General features: G+C 40.4%; 2 protein-coding genes across 2 annotated transcripts in view; one reads left to right on the plus strand and one right to left on the minus strand.

Annotated features, from left to right (window-relative positions):
* Positions 1-21,508, plus strand: part of LOC130177730 (carboxypeptidase O-like) — a 33,227-nt gene extending 11,719 nt beyond the window's left edge. The window contains exons 2-11 of the mRNA XM_056389653.1: positions 17,854-17,917; positions 18,124-18,225; positions 18,480-18,590; positions 18,681-18,797; positions 18,999-19,092; positions 19,284-19,376; positions 19,656-19,765; positions 19,862-19,946; positions 20,384-20,464; positions 20,568-21,508. Of these exons, the coding sequence (XP_056245628.1) occupies positions 17,854-17,917; positions 18,124-18,225; positions 18,480-18,590; positions 18,681-18,797; positions 18,999-19,092; positions 19,284-19,376; positions 19,656-19,765; positions 19,862-19,946; positions 20,384-20,464; positions 20,568-20,797 (1,087 nt within the window). The 3' untranslated portion in view covers positions 20,798-21,508. The remainder of the gene's footprint in view (positions 1-17,853; positions 17,918-18,123; positions 18,226-18,479; positions 18,591-18,680; positions 18,798-18,998; positions 19,093-19,283; positions 19,377-19,655; positions 19,766-19,861; positions 19,947-20,383; positions 20,465-20,567) is intronic.
* LOC130177731 (melanoregulin-like) lies at positions 11,336-16,783 on the minus strand. The gene is made up of 5 exons (XM_056389654.1): positions 16,511-16,783; positions 16,088-16,343; positions 12,300-12,390; positions 12,015-12,181; positions 11,336-11,869 (listed from the first exon to the last, which is right to left on the minus strand). Exons 1-5 carry the CDS (start codon positions 16,585-16,587, stop codon positions 11,798-11,800), a joined length of 663 nt encoding a protein of 220 aa, XP_056245629.1. The 5' UTR covers positions 16,588-16,783; the 3' UTR covers positions 11,336-11,797.
* Positions 21,509-23,408: the final 1,900 nt, after the last annotated feature.

Genomic DNA, 23,408 nt, shown 5'->3' on the forward strand with positions numbered 1-23,408 from the left:
ATAGACAGTTGATAGATATATCCACATTGTGTCTAGACCCAGCTGAGATGCATATCTGGCACCCGGTGCATCTGATATGTGTTTCAAACTGTCCAGTTTTTGATGGGAACTGCCAGAATGTGTCCAAGTTGTCTGGCAGAGGAGTTTGTTCATTTTCTTTTTTCCTTACTTCAACTTTTATTACTTTTCTCACTTCCTCTTATTGTGTCTCTTCTTCTCTCAAACACTGTCCACACCCTTCTCTCTATTCATTCTTCTTTTTGTCTCAACCATTGTCTCTTCCTCTTCTTGTCTTTAATCAGTTTCATCCTCCTCCCTGTCCCGATGACCCGAGTTGATCTGAGAACCTCAGTGTTTTGTTCATCCTTCAGCTCTAATCAATCTGCTTTATAGTCTCTGTAAAAATTAAGCTGTGTGGATATCTATATGTGTTTTTCACCTGTGCGTGTGCGTGTGCACATACGCGAGCACATGCGTGTGCGTGTGTGTATCATCCAGGAAAACCACCACATCACAAGTTCACCATTAGCCGGTAAAGATAAATACTTAATTAGCCGTCAGCGGGGGTTGCTAGGCAGAAAACAGATTTCTCCTCAGAGAGTTTCCGCACATCAAAGAGGAAAAGATGCAGCTCTAATTTGTCACGTTTTATCTTCTTTCTGCCTTGTAATCTGCTCGTCTCCTCCCCTTTGCTCTCTCTCTGTCTGTCTTTCCCTTTCTCCTGCTTCTTTCTTTGGCTTCATCCTTTCATCTATAAACAAACAAAGACAAACTGTTTCCGCACCCCAGACATTATGTTAATTGAAACCTAATCTGAATGTGATATCCACTTTAATCAGTCATATAAACACACCAAAGTTAAAGAATGTATGACAGTAAAGGATTTACTTTTTAATTTCCTTAAATATTCTGGAAATAGCACCAATCTTCCATGTGTTTATGTGAGGAGAGCTGCAGGACTCTCACCTGAAAGGAAAATGTCAGAAGGGTGTGATCTAATATGAGCAGAATCAATGTTTTTCTTTAATCTGCTGCCTGATGAGTGACATTTTCAGTGCTGCACGTCTCTGCATATCATGTTTCTGGAATACATTGCTATAGTTGGATTAAAAAAAAAAAAAAAGTAACTCTTTACTATCGAGGTTACTGGGTTTTAACCAAGAAGATGTGCAAACACACGCACTGACAGTTGCAGCAAGTGTAACCGCCCCTCATGAGCATAATTGCACTGACCTAAAATCATCATGCAGTCCTCATGAGACTCCATTTTCAGATGGCACAGATATAAAAGAGGAATGAGACAGTAACCGAGCCAAGCAGGCAAAAGGAAAAGAGACGGAGAGCGCTGTAGTACAGCTGAACTTGGCAACTTCTCTGAGCAAGCAGAAAAGAAAGAGAGGAACGAGCAAAAGAAAAGAAAAGAAAAGAGCAAGAGGCTGAGCTTGGCTTTCCCCTTGTCACAGGGCAGGAAGTTTGCCAGACTAGCTCTCTATCCACAATCTGTATATCAGACTCCCTCCTCCTCCTCCCCCATTACCCGTCTTTCACGTCCGTCACCTCCTCCTCCTCCTCCTCCTCTCTGCCCCTCTTTTTCAGACATCTATCTTATCCTCAGCCACTTCCTCTCCTCTCACCTCCTCCTCCATTTCTTCTCTAATTTCATCTTCCGCCTTCCCCCATCTCTCCCCCCTCCTCCTCCTCCTCCTCCATATCAGCCTTCGAGACAGAGATATGGAGTCAGTTAAGTAAAGCCTGCCAACTTTCCTTATGTTCATGAATATTCTGTTTTCCTCAAAAGAGAGACTGTAGATTTTGACATCACTGATGAGTGTCATATTTTCTAAGGAGTTGCCAAAAGGAAAAAATACAACATCTTGTCCTCTATTGGCAAAATAATGACTCCTTTTCTTTCAGTAATTAAGTAAAGGGGCTAAAAAGAGGGTGCAAAGAAAAGACGAACTGTCAAATTTAACAATGTAGATTCAAAGAACACGGTGTGATTCACTATTTAGTTATGCATTACCGTGCTGTGCAACTACTCCTTAATCACAGTGATACAGCAATTTTGTACGTTAATATTTCTTCCACATGTAAGCTAAAGCTCGTCTTAGTTTCAGTCCAACATGAAGTCAGCCAGAATTTGAGAGGCTTCTGAGGGACCTCGAGCCAGTCATGGTTCATTTATAATGCTAAAGGCTTTATGAATCATAGCCAGAAACAACAAACCAAAGACTCCCTCGCTGTGTTGTCTTAAAAACTCCCATCCCACTGTGGGTCATTAGAGGGGGGTTTTCATATACGTAAGTCTCGTATCAGCACTGACTTGAGTTCACACAGAGTGGAGAGAAAAGGGGGTTAGGTATGGAGAGATGAGGAGAGAGACACACACACACACACACACACACACACACACACACAGTCCCTAACCCTAACCTTAACCATCACAACTGAATACCCTAAGTACTCTGAGTAACCCCTAAAACATCTTTACCCTCAAACAACCATTTTAACGTGTGCGGTCCACATAAAGCTGTCAGACCCCACAAGTATAGTGGTTCATCTTAGAATAATGTGTTTCAAATTTTCAATATTAATAAAAAACAAAAAAAACCCCACTTCATTGTATGTGTCATTTTGAAATCATGTAGCTGGCTTTGAAAGAAAATACAAAAGATGATAAATTGTTAGTTTGCAAAAATGGATGAAGATGAACTTTCAGCTGGAGGAAGATTTGGATTTGGAGCAGTGAAATTATCAGTCATGAGGTTTTCACATGACAGCAGCAAGGGCTCCCTTAGGAGTGTTAGATATGTTAGTTAAAAAAAAAGTCTGAACAGCATAAGAGCCCTTTAGGACTGTGTTTCCATCTGCATCTATTCATCACTTGTTCTCCTCGCGGGCCTCTAGGTGTGGTTTTAGTATCACTCCCTCTCTGCTTCCATGTTGAAGCAGCTGACTCTACTTTCCTCTTTGCCCTCCATTCCTCTCTGCCTAACCACCGCTGCGCTCACGCTCTATCATTTAACCATACCGCACTGGGAAAAGACTCCCATTTGATGGGCCTACCTCTGCTCTGCTCTGTTCCGTGTGTGTGTGAGTGTGTGTGAGTGTGTGTGTGTGTGTGTGTGTGTGTGCGAGTGCATGTGTGTGTGTCTAATGTGTTTCTCCCAGAGGGAAGGGAGGAGCAAAGTTTTTGAGTGAGATAGGATGCTAAGCCAAGTGAAATGCATGCAAAGAGACAAGCACACATATAAACATGTATATACACACACACACACACACACACACACACACACACACACACACACACACACAAACACACACACGGAAAGCTGCCACGTTCAACTCACCAGCTGAAGTTGTCATGTCAACAATCATTTTTATTCATTAAGTCGTGCCATTACACATGAGTTATATACAGTATGTGCACCTTGATTTGGTTTATGTCTCTAAATTGAATATTGCACATTCATCACAATAAGCAAGGGCTGATACAGAACACAAAGCAATATGTTTGAACAGGGCAAAGCAAGTGGTTGTAATGGTTTGAAAAGGAAAGAAAAGAAATATTTTGATTCTGATGAGTTATTATTACCAACCTTTCAGATGCATTCACTTTTGGCTTTAAATTCAAGTCAAATGGTTTATGATCAAATGAAGGCCGGGGCTACAAAAGTGCCATCAAAGTGTACTAAACCAGAATTACTCTTGCAGTCATGATGTATAGACATAAATACAGGAATAGAGTCAGATAAGGAGGCAGGCAGGCAGGCAGTTAGACATACAAAGTTGTCTCCCTCATTTGACCTCTCTGAGCAAATGGCAGCTGTTTTTCAATGAGCTCATAATGGTGGAAGCCCAGTATTTGTCATGTCTGCCTGTATATGAGTGTGGGCGTGCGTCTGTGTGTGTCTGTGCGCACGCGCACGTGTGTGTGTGTGTAAGCCTACCAGAGTGGATTTCTGGGTGGTGAGTCACACAAAGTGGAGATTGCAGAGTCAGGCAGATACATATCCCAGTGTCCCTGAGCGAAAATACACCCCGTACCTATACACACACAGACGCAGGCCAGAAATCACCTCCGTAGCAGATGGCCGACATTAGGTGTGTGCCCATGTGTGTGTGTGTGTGTGTGTGTGTGTGTGTGTGTGTGTGTGGGTTCTGTGTCTGTGCTACCTCTTTTACAGTCAGAGTGAGTCCCTCTGGGAGGATCTAGCTCTACTACTAATGTATCTACAGGTGGAGGAAATGTTTCACTTATTATAATTGTTGATAAAAAATGTCTTATTACTTGTTTTATGCTCTGAAGTACACACCTTAGCCCTGTGCACTATCATCCAATTCCAAACATAAAGGCCCAGTGAAGCAACATTTTGAGAAACAATTCTCAATGTTTGAAATTGAGGACGTAGTTGAACCCGAACATAAGTATCAGCGAATCATTAACAGCAACTCAAAACAAGTTTCTGCAAAAGTATTTTCTAGCACACTGAAAGATTGATGATAGAAAGATGATCAGACCTTTGATCAGACATCACGACTGATGAATCATCCTGATGGTTGGCAGGTTCAAGTAGACTGTAGCAGCATCAAGATCTACCAAAGATATTCATCTAAATCAAGCTGAGACTCTGACTTACCACAGTGATTGAGCTGATAACAGTGCATCTGTTTCCAGTAAGCAGTCTGTAGAATATAGCTACATTCTTTCATTTCCAATCCGTGCTGACACTGGATGAGGGCGAGGTACGCCATGGACAGGTCACCAGTCTATCGCAGGGCTGAAATAGAAAAAAAGATCTAATCCTTATCTGTGCATGTCTTTGGATTGTGAGAGGAAGCCGGTGTATCTGGAGAAAACCCACACAGGCACATGGAGAACATTCTAACTCCAAACAGAAGGGCTGCAGCCAACCGGCCGATTTGAACCCAGAACCTTCTCTCTGTGAGGCGACAGCACAAACCACTGAAGGCCTGTACATGTTGTAGGCAATTCAGTGTCAGTTTCCTGTCTCAAAACATATTACATAATTTCAGTGATGTTAGTGATGACCACAGACAGTGCCATAAGGAGTGGACAGACAGCTAGAAAGTCCGTTTGGTGTTTTTACAATAACATCCTCAGCTAAAACGGGCAATATCATGAGAACTAACATCTGAACCAAAACACAAGAACAAGGAGGTGTGTGTGTGTGTTTTTGACTTTGTCTGTGTGTACACTTTACTGATATACAGTGTGTAAAACAGTGGATCTGATATTTGTTGCTGGGCAGGTACTGTGGTGTATGGCCATTAGCTGTCTGATATAGGCTAGTTATAGTGACTCTTTGCCATACACCTCCTCTGTTGTCCAAAGCCTCACTGTTTGTACTGTGTGACATGTTCCTATGTTACAATGAACACAAGTCAATCCCACAAATGGGCTACTACTGTGGGCGCAGTACATGCTCACTGGGGCATCAATGTGTATTAATCCGCTAGTGAAAATAGTTCAGAAGAAATGTTCTATTTTCCCCAGTTTGAGTAATGAGTAGTAAGTTTGCTGAAAACTACACTGTCAATGTATTTGTGATTTCCTAAAAAAAAATGTAAACAAAAGAAGGCAAGGCAGTCAGAAAATATAGAAAATATTCAAAATCATATACTGACATATTTTTATATAATTTGTTGACAATGAGAAAAATATTGGATGATGCCAATCTTTCTGAAATGTTACAGTTGTGTAGGTGTTTTTCTTTCCAGTTATTTTCTTATCATTTTGCTCAGCTTTCCTGCCAATAGTTAAACTCCTTGGGAGACAGCAGTGACGTGACAAAAATTGCAGGTTCAATCTGAACCCAGTTGTTTATATTTGACAGTACTTTACTCTGTTATTCAGGTTCACGCAAGTTGTATAATTCAAAACATCATAATTAGAAAAGAAATACTAGGATGGAAACTCGGCTAAAGAGACAGACATAGAATATGATGTCAGTGCTCTGGTCTGACCAGTCCTGTGGTAGATAGAATCATGGAATCACAAATATATTTCTATTAGTATTCCAGAAGTGTTTCTATTTCTACGAAGGGACTCTTTGCTTCGATTGACCTCCCAGCTGTGGCACCTACATTCCAATGTGGTAATACACACACACACACACACACACACACACACACACACACACACACACACACACACACACACACACACACACACGTCTGTTGGTGATGTCTTAAACCTCTGACAGACTGTTTTACAGTAAGAACAGCATATGTTTATGCTGTACATTGGGTATACAGTACGTGTGTGTCCTTATGTGTATGCCTTTCTGTTTGTTTGTCTTTGTGCATCACTATGTCTGTAAACAAAAGCAGAGCCACTCTTCCATCTGCACCATCATTACATGACATCATACACCATCAGAGTGTCTGCTACAACAAAAGGAGGCTCTTCTTTTGTCAGTATGGATGCAGTCTATATGTCATCAGAACAACGTGCAGATCCAGTCGCTGATTCATGTCAAAGGAACCGTGAACATGAATGGGTCTGAGCTGCTTGGCTGCCCTGTGGTTATGGCTCCAAGTCAAGTACTATGAGTGAACATCAGATGAGTGTTGACAGAAAACCCAGCCAGGTGATCAGAAGCAGGGATGATTCACTGTCTGACTTTGCTCTGGAAAGAGGAGAGAGGGGGAGATGAGGATGACAAAAAGAATCTGTGTAACAGCTCTTCAGTCAATAGTTTTTTCTTCGTCTAACTTTCTTTTCATCTTCCATTCATCTATAGATTACACTCCCCACTTCAATAGGACACTAAGTATTATATAGGTGATTACATCCAATTGCCTCCTCATCAACACAGTCAACTAGAATTCTTTGTTGGAGATTTCAGAACCATTTATTTTTGCTGTGGAGCAAAAAAATGAATGTGTTCAGTGGTTTCCATATACATATACTGTATGTATCCATAAGACCAGCTAACACCAATCACTTTTGTAACAGGGATACTGTGGTTAATTTAGTAACAGCACTTGTGGACATAAGAGAAAATACATACACACAAGAAGATGAACACATCCACACATGTGGAAGGGGATTTTTTGGCAAAGTTGGGGGGTGGGGCATGGCCCCAACAGCTGGGTGAGACAACTCAAACATCCAAAACCACATCAGTGAATGCTGTAACCCACATACACACATACTGTACATATACTGCACATATACACACAGCTGCATCTGGATATATCCTTAACCCGTTAATGCTGATTATTAGTTCAAACTTACTTGGCTTATTAAAACATGCTGTATCTAGAATGCACTAATGCCAGATGCTGACCCACTGAACAGTGATCTTCCTCCTGAGTCCTGAGGCCGCTTATCAATACAGTTACAGGGATTACAATTACAGGAACAATACACAGTCTGAAATTGAGGGGAATCACATTGATCTCCTTTCATCATGTTCAATTTTAGGGAAATAAATCAGGATATTTTAAGAGCATCAGTGGAATTGTGTAATTACTGATCCACCACTGATGACCACAGACATGCTGTAGAACACACCCTGCCCTGCCCAAAGGATTGCTTCAGCCATCTGTGGTGTGTGTATATGTTCTGTGTGTGTGTATACAGTGTGTGTGCATATGCATTTACTGCCTGAACTAAGAAACAAAGAATGACAGTCAGTGATGCACTTCATCCTTATTTGTAAATCTGTGTGCAATGTTTTGATTTTTTAAATCTATTTCAAGTCAATAATCTTGAACTGGTGAATAATGGGAGTGCAGCTAAATGTGTTGTTGGCCATTAAAATGCAATAACACAATAAAATGGCAGTCTGGTTACAATTAAAGACAATTTAGAATTTTCTCTGGAATTTTAAATCTAAAAAGGTAAAAGCAGTGCAGAATTTAAGTGTTTCAAATTAGGTTTACATATAATTTAAGGATATGTACTTGAAATTAATATTTCCACTTTGGGAAATTACTGTGAATTGGTTCTGCTCTTACCTTAGTGACAGGTCTTTCTTTGTCATGGGAGAATTCTCCTTGTCTACAGCTGCTCTCTCGTGTTGTTCCGCAGGGGTCAATCCTTGATACTTTTCTGTTTTCAATTTACATTCTCCTCATTCAGGTCATTTCATATGTAACGACAGTATTAATGTCCAATATGCTGACAATACTCTGCTCTATGACCCACTTAAAAATGATGACATCTCAGGTGACTTAATGATGCAAAATCATTTTATTCGCCCTGGCCATTCACATTCAAGGGAATCTTAGGAGCTTAAACAATAATATTAGATTCTAATATTTTTATTTTTGACTCCAAGCTTTGTTTGCCCTCATTTTCTCTCACCTAGATTATTGTAATTCACCCAATAGAGGAGACCATATCACTCCACTCCCATTCTTGCCTCTTTATTTTGGTTGCTGGTCAAATAATAATTGGTGTTGGATGGCATAGACCATAAAACCTAAACCTTTCTCTACAGTCTCTATTAAAACTGTAGTTGGTGGTTTGACTTGAAGGCAACACAGTAACGCTGCCTTTCTTGAGCAGACTCTTGACTTCTGACCTTCTGTTGGGAGTCACTGAGGTCAGCACACTATTGGCTGGTTTATTTGTTCAGTTCTATAAACATCCGTCGCAAATTACTGAGTGTGTGTGTGTGCAAGTATATGTCTCTTAAGTTTGTGTGTGTGGGTGTAACACTGCTGTCAAATCTATCTTATCATAAATGACTCTCTGAGATAAACAGTGCAGGTTTTGAAAGGGGTTAAGATGGGATGAAAAAGGGTGCATCTTTAGACTGAATTTACATTCAATCCGCCATTATAAGTATCCCTTTACTAAACAAGTGGACAAACCAATAGAGGTAGCTTATATCATTTTTTTAACAGCAATATAGCAGAATCTCCATGTAAAAGGGGCTTTAGTTTAGTATGTTAGCATGCTACCATTTGCTAATTAGCACTAAACACAAAGGCTGATGGAAGTGTCATTAGTTTTGCAAAGAGGCCTATCTGGTCATAAAAGTAAAATTTTGACCTGATGATGTTGCTGGAGGAAAGGTTGCAAACAAATATGACTTAATGGCAATTCATCCAATAAAGTTAATTTTCAGTGTGATAGCCCAACTGAAACTGAGTTATACTTAAATGTTGAATTATGAGAGGTTTCTGTTTGTACAATCTTACTAAGTGCCAATAGAATACACGGCCTTGAAGACAGCTGATTATAAGTATGTTTAGTCTCCAGAGGGATGAGTAGAAATAAATATCAAGTCACTATTACCCATGTTTATTGGGTGTTTCTTAATCCAGCCATTGGATTCATGCTTTCGATTGCCTGAGTCACCGTATAACCTCCAAATCCAAATGGCACTCTATAGTCCGTCATTACAGACTTTGACATTTATCTGATGTTAGTAAAACATTCGTCACTGTGGCAAAGTGTTTTGTACCTGGACATAAACACAGAGGTCTTGACCTCATGAGTCACGGGTTCCCATTATAAACTCCCTGAGATGCAAGATTTTAATGAAACACAGCATAGGACCTGTTTTTATTAGTCTTCACACAAGGGAGAGAGAGAGACACACACACCAAAGAGATGTGGAGGAAAGGGTGTGATGAAAGAAGGCTGAGAAAGAAATCCACAGGAAAAAAGTCTGTTAACATAAAGAAACAATCGGGCCGTAAATGATTCCTCAACCCATACATATTCAGGCCCGATTCTTATCACATTCTTACTATATTACATGTTTTGGATATTGTGCCTTTTTTTAAACAAATAAACAAACAAAACACAGCATGTTAATTAATTAGCTTTGGAGACGCTGGTAGACAGATTTTGTTACTGTTGGACAGAGCCAAGCTTGCTGTTTCCCTCTGTTTCCAGTCTTTGCATTAACTGTTTCCTGGCTGAAGATTTGTATTTAGTGGATAAGATGGATAAATTCTGATACCCAAAGCTATGACTGGAAAACCCTTGCATACCACTTACACTGCATGTGTGTGTGTGTGTGTGTGTGTGTGTGTGTGTGTATGGACAACACCCCACTGAAGCCTCTCAGAAAATATTTGACCATAAGCAGTAGTCACAGTCTGAATGACCATGAGTGTGTGTGACCATACTGTGCGCCTTGACCACTGACTGGGCTTTGGCTGATTTTGTCTTACACACCACACACACACACACACACACACACACACACACACACACACACATGAGCACTGCTTCCTAAGAGGTATATGGTGAGATTTTGACCCTTTGAGTGGACATGTTAATAACCTCAATGTGACAGTCTAGTCTGTTGTCTCTGATTTTTGTTCTCTAACCCTCTGAATCATTCCTTCCGTCATTGTCACATTTCAGTCCAATTCACTCGATGTAAGAATACTGATCATTGACTCTCTTTCTCTCTCTGGGATAATATTTCAGTGAAATTCTGAAGAATGATGTCAGCATTACACGACCTAAAATGCACATGCATACACACACAAAGGTATAATGAGGAAAAGGTGCAAGCAGCACAATGCCTTTCAGTGCTGCCAGACTATTGGCTCGCTCCTCATGCTGCTCCCTTCCCCCAGCGTTCCCCTTCTTTCGGTCCACATCTGTTTCCCAAACTTGGGAAGGGGCCTTGGAGAGAACAATATCTGGGTCAGAGTAAACTCTCTCTTTCTGTGTGCATGTGTGCGCGAGAGCATGAATGTGTGTGCAACATACTGCAGTCATCAACTGTATGAAAACTGTCTCACACTCTGAAGATAGTGCAGTGGTGCAAATGGGTGTATGCCATTCAGTGTGTAGAGTACAGCCCTAAAATGATTCAAAAAATGGTTTTGAGTGAAAGCCAAGATGAGACATTATCATCTGCATGCTGCACAAATCCTGAATCTCTGCTCAGAAAATGTAGAAATAGAAGTTTAATTTCTCATTGAAAGACTGCATTACTTACACTGTGCACCTCATTCTTATGCTGGGTATTATTGCTATTGTGATTAACACTGTAAGCACTGCTGCTTTGAGACTAAAACAAACACAATTGCATTTAAAATAATCTTAAATGTTACTGAATAACTTTTTTCGTCAACTTCCAACATTGTTGTTTGAGGAGCAAATGCTGAATATTTGCTTTCCTTTAATGTATTGGAAAGAGACAAATTCATAAGTCTAATAGAGTAAAAAAAGTTTCACCCATCTGTGATTCAGATGCTTCAGTATTTTTTTTTCTTCCAGTTTAACCCACTGTAACATGATGATATGCTTCCACCATGTGGACAAAAGTGCAAACACAATGTCAAACGGAGCCAAATGAAACTGACTGAGCACCTCCAGCTGCTGGAATGAGCAAATATGTTTTATTAGTCACAAAAAACATACAGTTTGTTATCATCACTGTCATCAGTTAACAACATGTGTTAAATGGATTGTCTCATGTTAAATATAGACACCAAATACATCTATGTACCTGCAGAGGATTTCTTAACTTTTTTTGAATTGGCTGTCTGCAGTATGTACCTATATTACATAACCAAAACAACCAACTAAAACAAGCACAAAAAACATATTTTAACCAGCATCTCCACCTGTAACATTGTCTCTTACAAACTGTGCGGTTTATACAAAAAAGTGCAACTTACCATTATGCAGTGTAATGACTCAATCAACAGTGAAAGAGCAGGTATTTCAATTTGCCTTTACCATTAAATGTATGCTGGTATGTGTCAAAGTTTACTTGTGCAGTGTCTATCAAAATTTTTCGTTACCCTCTCTGTCAGCCTTTATGTCTTTTTCTTTCTGTCACTGTTATTTCTTGGGATATTTTTCTTTGGCCAGTCTGACAAAGTCCTCAGCACTGTCCAGTGACACCAGGCAGTCCTGAGAGAAAGATGGAGGCAGATGAGGAACATGAAAAAACTGAAATAGGGGACATTGGAAATGGCAGATGCAGATGGAGCAATAAAGACATAACTGTGTGTGTGTATGTCTGTGTGGGTGTGGGTGTGTGTGCGTGTGTGTGTACCATAACATAGAGGTATCTGGTCTGGGGTCCTGTCCCAGGAGGGAAGAGAGAGGTGTGGTCCAGCAGCTGTTTCAACAGTTCGGTAGATCTGTTATTATGCTCCTGATCTCGACTGAACCGGCTCTGTCTGTTAACACACAGCAAGGAATCCACCTCACGCTGATAACCTGCAGAGACAGAGATGGAAAGTCAAAAGTACAGGGGAAAATTAAATGACAGGAGGACAACAGAGTCAAACAGAGTGCAGTGAATTGGATGAAGTGGAGATGAGGCTAAGCATCTCACCTAGCTGCAACAAGATTTTCTTCCATCGAGCTCTGACTTCTCGTCTTGCATAGCGCAAAGTGTGTATGTCATAATTCAGCTTCTCCCATTCCTATGGGCAAATACACAATACATGAATATAAATTTATCATATACAAAAAGTGTTCTTTAACTAACTAACTAATATATGTCACCAACATTGCGGTTTGCGATGCCGTAATCATAGTTTGGTTTCTGTAAAATGAACTGAACAGTTGAATTGTGGAGAATCTATCTGAGCTAACAATGTGTACCTTGTCAATATTGACAAATGCTTAAACATTTATATCTTTGCGCATGTTCATACCGTGCTTTGCACAAGCTTTAGGTGGGTTTTTAAGAGACTTAGTCCTCAGTTTTTTTGCTCCTTATTTTGTAGGACGGTTGGGCACAAGCAGCTGATGCTGATTTAATTGTGATAGTATTATTTTTGCAGGTAACCTTTCAGATATCAATTGACTGGGCAATCTGGATATGATTAAAAGTTTGTACTGATGATGGCTTTAGAAAATTTAGTGGGTTCATTAAAATCATTACACTTCACACTGACCATATGAATGTGGCCCAAATGTCATGACAATTCATCCAGTAGCTGTATAGGGATTTCACCAAAAACCAGAAATGTCAACCCATGGTGCTTCTAAAGAAGTCGAGGATCATTAAAGTCATCCTCTGGGGAACATGAATGCCTGAAAGAAATTTCAGGTCAATCCATCCAATAATTGAGATATTTCAGTCTGGAAAAAAGTACTGACATCACCATCCCTGGAGCCACATCACTAGCATGGCTAGAAACTTAGCAGAAATTAACTGGTGAATTTCAGATGTTGTGACACAAAATATTAAATAAACCAGATTTTATCTGACGCTCAAAGACCTTCAAAGTCCACAGTCCTCCCACATACAGCAAGTGTTTTTACTTATCATGCCTAATTAGGCCCCTTCTGTGTGGACATGTAATGCTTCATTAAATTAGTTTTTTTGCCCGTCTTCAACCTTAGCAACAATCAGCTAGAATAAGTGAAACCACCTGCCGAGGTGGTTAAAATTATCTTAAGCTTTGTGCCTTTTCACTGCAGACTTTTAAACATATCATAGTAGGAAAAAATGAAATAAATGATAGTTGAATTTCATTTGGCTGCTCCACTTTTAAGGTCCTGGTAATGTGCATGCTGGCTCACTGTCACACTGTAACCTGAGCTTTTACTGCTTTGACACGTCAAAATATTTGGTATTGAAAATGTCTGTGTCATTCAGAATGTCACACTGATGCCAGGTAGCATAACTGGTAGTGTTTCAAACAGATTTCCTTACTGAAAGATACTGTGAACTGTTTTACACACTGCCATGTCCTACTTTACTGAATGGGCTTTTTCCCCCACTGCTTAATTACCTTTTGATGCATTCTGAGTCTGCTTGGCCAATATTAAAAAGACTCCCACACCATAACAGGAATGGTTCAGTGAATGTTCTGTTTGAATGTTCAGCCAGGCTGTTGGCCCACATCTCTATTAAGGAATCCATTTATTAACACAATGTGCCCACTGTGTCCTGCAGCCAGCTATTATCAACGTTAAGACTATTCAGACAGTTCAGACTGTCTGATCAGAGACTGAAATCTTCTACATGGAGATTGACTGAGATGTAATCTGGATATATAGAAGGAAACGGTCTCTGAGTGATGGTCCCGATGCAATAGGACTCATACAATCTGTATATTTGAATGTGTCACTAACATAGCCACAACAATGTTTTTAAACACATTATTTACACTAAATGAATCAAGCAAAGTTAGTTTTGTAGATGTGAATTACTGAGTGACAACCAAAGAGGCATTTTGGAAAAAAATCCCAAATAGGGATGAACTAGAGGGATCATCCTGGAGCGAGTTGCCCTGCGTCTAACTCATTCTAACACTCTAATAAGAAACCTACAGCAAGTTACTGTGTGATAAGTATAGGGTCACTGATTGAGTAAGTAAATAAAGTATGTCGCCTCTTTGTGTGCATTGTGTGTGTGTGTGTGTGTGTGTGTGTGTGTGTGTGTGTGTGTGTGTGTGTGTGTGTGTGTGTGTGTGTGTGTGTGTGTGTGTGTGTGTGTGTGTGTGAGTGAGTGAGTGAGTGAGTGAGTGGAGTACACACTAATCAATGGGAGCTAGTGTCACAGGTTAGAGTTAGAATTAGGTTTGGGTTAGGCATTCAGTTGTGATGGGTCAGGTTAGGATAAGGGGTTAGAGAATGAATAATGTCAATGTGTGTGTGTGTGTGTGTGTGTGTGTGTGTGTGTGTGTGTGTGTGTGTGTGTGTGTGTGTGTGTGTGAGATTGTGATATGAGTCTTGACGTCAATTGGATTGGTAATTTTTGCATTTCATTCTCACTTAAAAAAACATAACAATTTGACAAACAAGCATGTTCCCTTACGTGTGGATAATATGATTTGTAGGCCGGAGGCATCTCTGTAGCAGCACAATGCTTCATTTATGGTATGTTGTAACACAACACAAAAATTGCCACTCCTGCAATTTGGATATTGCACTTGAGCATATTGTGATTTCGATAATATTTCAATTAACTGTTCAGCCCTACTTGGAGTTCTTCTGAATGTTGCATTAAACATAAACACAAGCAACGCTGCGTGCCTCTTTATACATCAGCAGACAAATTGACTTCTGGCTCACTTTCCTTCATTACTCTGGAAACACCAAGTTAATTTCTGCCAATAAGATATCTGTTATATTAAGTTATTTTAGAATCTAGGTCAAGTTCATTTGCTGATGTGAGTCAAAAGCTTCTTTGAGAGCCACATGTGTACAGTATGTCTTCTCCCCTTATTAGATAAAGAGGTTAGAGATCTGTGATGGAACAGATAAGAGAATTACTGTTTTACTGAATTACAGTAGTACCGCTTTGTACTAGCACAACTGTGGATTTTCTAAAAGCATGTGCGCATTTAGAAATACAGTAAATCTTTGTCCAGATCTAAATGTTGGGTCTCTGCTTGGTTAATTTACTGATAACTGTGGGAAATCTATGAACAACAGCTACACACAAAAATAATGCAAAATTCAGTGTAACCCAGTAAATAGACAACTCTGTCAGATGGTGTAGTGACTTTTGTCAAATTCTTTTAAATTTCTGTTAAGAAACATCAAGTCAGCTGGAATATCGATAAAGAAAAACTGACATGTTAAAATGTGAAATAGCTGTAGATATAGATATATTTCATTATACGCTGAAGTTAAAATAAAATATGTAAAAATGAAATGGCTCTCAACTGTAAAATTGTGACTTTTGCTCCATTTTCATCATCCCATCATTATTTTAAGTAACCCTAAAAAGGATCAGGCAATCTGGTCATTTCAGATGAAACTGGGACCTTGGAAGGTGACTGCAGTAGTCAGTAATAATGAGTAATAGTCAGTAATAGTAGTAATAAATCATAACTTAGCTTAGCTTAGTTTAACTGAAAATCCACAATAAAGACACATTTATTCTCACATTCAGCTGTGGTGAATTATGATATAAAAATGAAAACTCTTAAAGAGTGTACGCTGTGTCTTGCATAGATATAATACGATCCTCTGGTCTGTGTAACATATTAAGGAGAGGAAGTCTTATTTCCAGGGATTTTCAATGTTAAAAAAAATTGTCAGTGTCCAATTTTTGTCATTTTGAACGGATACAAACAGTTACTTTTTCTCTATGAAATGTATTTATTCCCTCGCACTGCTCTTCATATCATACACAGCAACAATACACGTTTATTTCACCTCTGTGGCCTTGTCAGCCTGGTCTCTCATGCTGATAAAAGCCTGTAGCTCTCTGTCCGATCCTCGCCTGATGGGAGAATCACGGCGTGTGTTTGTGCTGGCCCAGGGCTCAGCTGTGCTCCTTTGGCCTTGCTTGTTGCTCCGCGGGCTCCTTTTCGAAGGCTGTGGGCCAAAGAGGCTCTCCTCTTCTGTGTCACTGTCGCTGGACTCGCTGGATAACAGATCTGGTCGCCTGGGAGCTGTGGTGGTGCGCATGCTAAAGAGGAAGACAGAAGAGTGAAAGGAGATCACTGTTTCAAAATTCAGATATGATTGTCTTGAAACTCATTAAGATGTTTTAGATTCTAGTATATTAATAATAAATGGAGACTGAAGGCATATCTTCAGGTTTGTCGCCATGTTTGTCAGGTGTTTTTATCTCACCGCAAAATGGCGCTCTTCTCTTCTCTGTTGTGTTTCAGATAGTAGTGACAGCAGCAAATGGTGAATTTAGCACCCATTGGTCCTTTAAAAAAAAAAAAAGGTTCCAACAATGGATATCTATCCTTCCTGATTTAATCCAACTTCCGTCACACCTCCTGCCACAGGTTTCATCCAGTCTCCTCAGGAAACCTGAATATTTCCAAGCTGTCAAATCCTCATTTGCAAACGTCCAAGAGTAGAAATCCAGGCAAAGGTACTAACTTGTTATGTCCATCCTCCTTTCTCCATGCCTGCCCTGGCCTAAATGAGAGCCATCTGTCAATTACATTATCCGCGTGAGTCCAAACAAGGACGACAACAACAACTACAACACACACACGCACACACACACAGGGCAGTTGAGGATGAATGTCACATTTGTTCAGCAACTCCTGATAGTGCAGAATGCAGTGGAAGAGTCATAGCTTTGTAAACACAAGCTCACTGCACAGTTTGCACTTTAAATCGGGGTTTGTCCCATCATGTACTCCCTGCTCTGTAATTAGTTCTGTGAAACGTCTGTGTTCATGCTCGCAGGAGGAGAAGCATTATGAGTGTTTGGGTAAGATAGATACATAAAGAAACAAGCAGAAGGCCTGCAACTGTACCTTGGGATATCACTTGTTATATAATTTTACTGACATCTCATAAAGGTTAATATATAACTGATTCATAATTGTTTCTACAATCCCACATAGCTCACATTTTATTTACCTCAGTATAAGATTGTTAAGATTGCTGGTAATAATTGTTTTTTGTCCACATGGCAACAAGGTCACCTATCTGAACATAATGTACTGTTGCTGCTGCTGGAAGTGACAACAGTGTTAATGCTGCAGGCGCAGGTGCAACAGGTAAAGAAACAGTGGCTTGTCTGAGGAGGGAAAGTGACAGGAAAGGTCTAAGTGAGAAAGAGCAAATGAGGATGACATTTAAATGTTGGATACTGGGTTCGTTCCTGCTGATAAACAGTGGCTTAGAGACTCCTCACGGGTGAGTTGAGTTGAATTTATTATTAATCTATTAGGTATAGTGTCATCAGTGTTTAACCTAACCAAGAGTGTCCAAGCAATTTTCATTCAGTTTTGTCTTCAATGGTTTGCCAGTCACACGAATCGAGACTAACAATTCCCCTATACCTCCCTTTAAAGGTATAGCAGTTATTGCAGTTGTTTCGTGCAGGTGTTTCACAGTCGAACTGCAACCTTTGTTAATTCATGTTCAAATAAACTAAGTGTTGACATACTGGAGGTAAGGTTCCTTTAAAAAAAACTTATTAATTCCATTCATTTTTACATTTACAGTTCAGAGGAGGGTTTGCAATCAACATGGAGCTATGATTACACCAAGTATCACCCCATGGATGAGGTAAGGGTCTCTTTAAATGTTTCTAGGTTGGGCTTTCCTCAGGGGATATTTTATTAGAAATACATTTTCTATGTTGTGTCACAGCCCTTGTTCTTCTTTTTAAATTTGCACTTTAATCTTTGTATAGCACAGATGGACCTTGACCAGAGAAAACTATAAATAGCGGTATTGAAATGGATTATCACATTGATTAAATCGCACCACAGATCTACAGGTGGATGGAAGAAGTCGAGCGAGGAAACCCAGGGCTGGTCTCCTCTGCTGTGTATGGACAAACCTATGAAGGACGAAATATCACACTGCTGAAGGTAAACAAATAAAAAAAAAATCACTATGACATACACAAGTGAACACATGGAAACATGATGTAATCCTTCTTGTTAAACAGCGTTGTCAGTAATACTGCAGAGACACTGCAGAGGACCGGTGGATATAAAACATGTTTTTATGTTTACTTTCACTCAACCAGTGTCACTTGCTTCTTACCCAGTTATTTATTCTCAGCATTTCCTAAAATGACCCTCATTCACCCACACTGGCTCGTGTCGTGTGTCCTCTCCAGCTGGGCCTGAAAAACTCAGAGGGCAGAGAGAAGAAGGTGATCTGGGTGGACTGCGGTATCCACGCTCGAGAGTGGATCGCTCCCGCCTTCTGCCAGTGGTTCGTTAAAGAGGTGTGTGCGCTCAGACATCATTTCAGTCATACACACGCACGCAAACAAGCGCGCTCTGACATGTTTGTTTGAAATTCTTCCTTTGTTCAGATCGTGAACTCGTATAAAACCAACAAGAAGCTGGAACAGATGCTGCAGAACCTGGACATCTATGTTACTCCTGTAATTAATGTGGATGGATATATATTCACCTGGACCAATGACAGCGTGAGTCCTTCTTAAATTCAGCAAGCACCACTGTGAACACATGGACTTACTGTTTTAGGACTGAGTGACATGTCTCCATCTTGTGTCTGCTCAGTGAAAGCATCACATTTAGTCTGTCAAAGATATGACTGTAAATGAGTGACTTCATTAACACTGCACACACACTCTCTGTGCCTGCATCTGTGTGTTGTTTTCATGTAGACTCGTCTGTGGAGAAAGTCCCGTTCCCTCCCTCCCCAAGGAAGTGACTGTTATGGTGTCGACCTCAACAGAAACTTTAATGCCAACTGGGGAAGTGAGTTACATACTGTCCTCAAAGTAAAGTGTGATTGATAACACACAGACAAAAAACACTGACTTAGTGTAATTAGACATTATTGTGTCAGTGTGTAGCCCTTTTTAGTGAATTCATATTTTAGAATTACTTTTGACATAAGAAAACAAACATATTGTAAACATGTCCCTCCTTGTTGTTCCTCTCCCCAGCCGTAGGTGTGTCATTTGACAGTTGTGCCAACACCTACTGTGGGAAATCACCAGCGTCAGAGCCAGAGGCTAAAGCTGTGATGGACTTTGTTGGTAACTACCTCTGAAATTACATTAAAAACAATTGCATTATCAAAAATGAGATGGTAGTTTTTTTTTAAATATATGTGTCATAAATTACATGTACAGTAAGTCCATAATTAAAAATCATGAAAACATAAATCTATAAAATCATAAGATATAAAAGCCCCAGTTTAAAAACATTACTGACTTCATTACTTAGGTGCTGCTATGCTCTTGTTTACATTCACTCAGGGGTCGTACCTGTTGTCATCTAGATACCAATACCATTTTTGTTCTGTCTGTATCTAGGCGGAATGGCTAAACAGATTCTGTGTTTCCTCACTATCCACTCTGCTGGGCAACTCATACTCCTGCCATATGGCCACCCTGAGATCTCTGCACCCAACTACAATGAACTGGTGAGTGCGTGCGTGTGTACGTGCATGTGAATTTTTATGAAGCACAGTAGTGGACCTTTAGGTGAAAGATAAACGCATTACGTGTGAACTGTGCAGGTTTCAGTTGGCAAGGCTGCAGCAGCAGAGATGAAGAAGGTGCATGGAATGAACTACACTGTAGGGACGTCTCCACAAATCCTCTGTAAGACTCACTCACACATGCACACATACACACACACACACTGACCTGACCTCTTCCTCCATGGCCTTGCCTGTCCTAAATAGTTGTTATTAGCACACAGTCTGCTCTGCACGTGTGAAGTCACTCTAATGAGCAACCTAAATAAAAAGAATGAACACTAAGGCCACAATTTGAAATTCATATTGTCTTTAGTATGACTTAGTGAGAGGGATATGGCATCATCTGCTTGACATATTGTGGATTTGTGTCTTTTGGCATTTTATATGTCTTCCCTTCTCACACAACACACAGTTCAAGTGGAAGTGAAATACTTATGTGCATTTTCTATTGAAGGAAATTTGTTGATGTCTCTTACACTTTTTGCTTCCATCCCTCCTCCTCTGACCCTTCCTCTTCCTCTTCCTTGTCATCTCTCTCTTTCCCTCTGTCACCATCAGATCCAAACTCAGGTTCGAGTCGTGACTGGGCTCGTCTCATTGGTATCCCATTCTCGTACACCTTTGAGCTGAGGGACAAAGGTGAGTTGGACTTCAGTAACATGTACTCAATATAGTCATCCGCCAAACATAACGCGCTGACTTTGACTAAGAAATACTTTGATGTCACTTAACGATCCTCCAGGTGAGTTCAGCCACTTGCTACCAGAGGAGCAGATACAGCCGGCCTGCGAGGAGGCGTACGCAGGAGCTCTCTCCATCATCGCTCATGTTCACGACAAGACTTTCACTGACGGTACCCTCCCTAACGCTGCTGTCACCACGGTGATGGGCTTCAACACAGTTTCTGGGGTTGCTATGACGATGTGGTGCACTCTCATGACTGTGTTACTCACTGCAGGGATCTCAGTGTAAGACTCAATCATACAAAGCTGGGTTAGAAGGAGATACTGCAGATTCTGGTCAGGCCTCTTTCAGAAGGGTCAGAGGTGATGACTGAGCATTCAACGGAAATATTTAATATTGCAATTATATCTACAATCTATTGTATTTTTTATCATCATTAGTGTATATTAATGTTGTGTAAATTTTGATTTTATTGGAGGCAACCGACTTGAAACAAAATTTCACAGCAACATGATGTTAATGCTGTTGTACATGCTTTGCACAGCAGGGGGCAGCGTTGCCTTATTTTACACACCACACTCTTTCCCATCCGTGTGGGGCTTCTCTCAACCTGACGCATTTCATTTTATTAAATTCATTTTCTTTATCTGTGTCACGCGGCTGATGAAGTTTACATATACGTTAGTCTCCTCTCTCATATATGAGCATCTTCTTGTTTTGCCATCACAACTGATTCTCACAATCTCCAGCATCAGGTTCATGTCAAAAGACACACACATCATATGACTTGATGAAAGTACACTTTAATGAGGACTGTGAGATGGAGGTTTATCTGTGATTAATTTTTGTGAAAATTTCCATGAAGAATTTTGAGCATCAAAGAGTTCATGGTTTCTCTCTTGGGGTAGGTGCAGTGTTGCTGTAGAGCAGGGTTCTTGAACAAATGTATCTATACAAAAAAAAAAAATCATTGTCACACTTTAATAAACAGTGGTGGAAAACCAGACTCATGTTTTGGTACTGCACTGGGTTGAAACATGAATGTATCAGCCAAAGGCCATGAAAATGTGTCGTTAACAGATCAGCAAAAAATGTAATGTCATATACAGATGGCAGAGATTTCTTCCCTTAATATGCTTCTTTGCACTGCATTGACAAAACATTCTGTGGTGGGACTTCACGTCCCTCTGCTTTCCGTCGTCCTTTGTCATCCATTTGCAATTTCAAAATCTTAATCACACAGTCTATCTGGAGAAGGACTAGATTTTTGGGAGGCAGCTGCCTCAAGCTTGAAATTAATTTTCAGGTGGCTTTATAAAAATTTTTTTTTTTTTTTTTTTTTTTACACAGATGGCCTCAAAATGCTATTCCAGTCATGTCTTAGAAGGAATTTTTCATGTTGATGTCCTCTGATGTAAAGACCACACTGCAACACACAGAACCAGTGTTAATGAGCCACAGCTCAGACCGCTGAGGTCATTCATGTCACCGTCAGAAGCTGAACTTCTTTCACTCAAGTTTTAGGATCTTCCTATATTTCTCACATTTCATTTTTCCTGCACTGGAGGGCGTTGGCTTTGACATTTTCTCATTGACTTTGAATTTTTTTACATCTATTTGGGAAAAAAGTGTAGACGAGTGGGTTTCTGTTGAGAACTTTAGATACACGGTTTTCCCCTCAACCTATGTCCTCTCTCTCTCTCTCTCTCTCTCTCTCCCTCCCTCTCTCTCTCTGTTTCTCTGTGAGATTTATATTTCCAGAGTGTATTCCCCCCTGCTACCTCAATGACTGCCAGACCACCAGTTATACAGACAGACACACACACACACAGACACACACTTGGCCACTGACAATGTGACATTGACATACTGCAGTTGAATACCTTATGTGAGGGTGAGTGATGGACCAGTCACCCTGATGGCTGCTTCCTAAAAGTGTGTGTGTGTGTGTGTGTGTGTTTGTGTGTGTGTGTTTGTGTGTGTGTGTGTGTGTGTGTGTGTGTGTGTGTGTGTGTGTGTGTGTGTGTGTGTGTGTGTGTGTTGTGTTGTGTTGTGTTGTGTTGTGTTTGAGCAGCAGTGGAAATAGAATTATATTCCAGCTCACATGAAACCTCAACAGAACAGAAAGACGGGTCAAACACCAGGGGACCAAGAGAATAATAAGCAGGAACACTGACACACACACACACACACACACACACACACACACACACACACACACACACACACACACTCACACACACTCATATACAGGCCTTCAGGGAAAAAGCTATTCGCTGCTCCATCACTTACACTCCTAAAAGATACTCACAGAAGACTTGGTGAAGCAGAGCAGAGCTTCCTGACATACACACATATGAACATAAGAACTGGGCAGGGATTCAGAGACACAGATTGAAGGTGATAATAATTCACAGTGAAGTCTGGCTGGTTTAGTTATGATCAGCTCATCCATCTACTTGTGTGTGTGTGTGTGGGGTTGAGCTCGCATCAATGTAGCAGGGGGAAAAAACACACCGTGTATAAATCACAGGAGAAAGAGAGAGAGAACCAAAAAAATCAAGCCTACCCGTCAAGAGAGAGGTGAATGAAGAGTGCATGGAGGGGACAAAGAGAGGGACCCAGGAAGACAAAAAGATGAAGGAGGGTGACATGAACAGGAGAGCACAGCAAAGTGTACGATTCACAAAACAAAAGTGATTCAATGAAAACAAACAGCAAAAGATTTACACTCCGGTCTTCCAACACAGGGACGAAAAAAAGTGGCAGGTGTCCATTTGAAATGATCAGTGTATCCACTGTTCTGTAGGTTTACAATGGAAAATAAAGCAAGACACATCACAGCTTCACCTGGTCTGTTATGAGCAGTAGCTCATGGCGGCTAATGTGAAGCTAATGT

This window comes from Seriola aureovittata, chromosome 11 (assembly GCF_021018895.1).
Source record: "Seriola aureovittata isolate HTS-2021-v1 ecotype China chromosome 11, ASM2101889v1, whole genome shotgun sequence".
Taxonomy (NCBI): Eukaryota; Metazoa; Chordata; class Actinopteri; order Carangiformes; family Carangidae; genus Seriola; species Seriola aureovittata.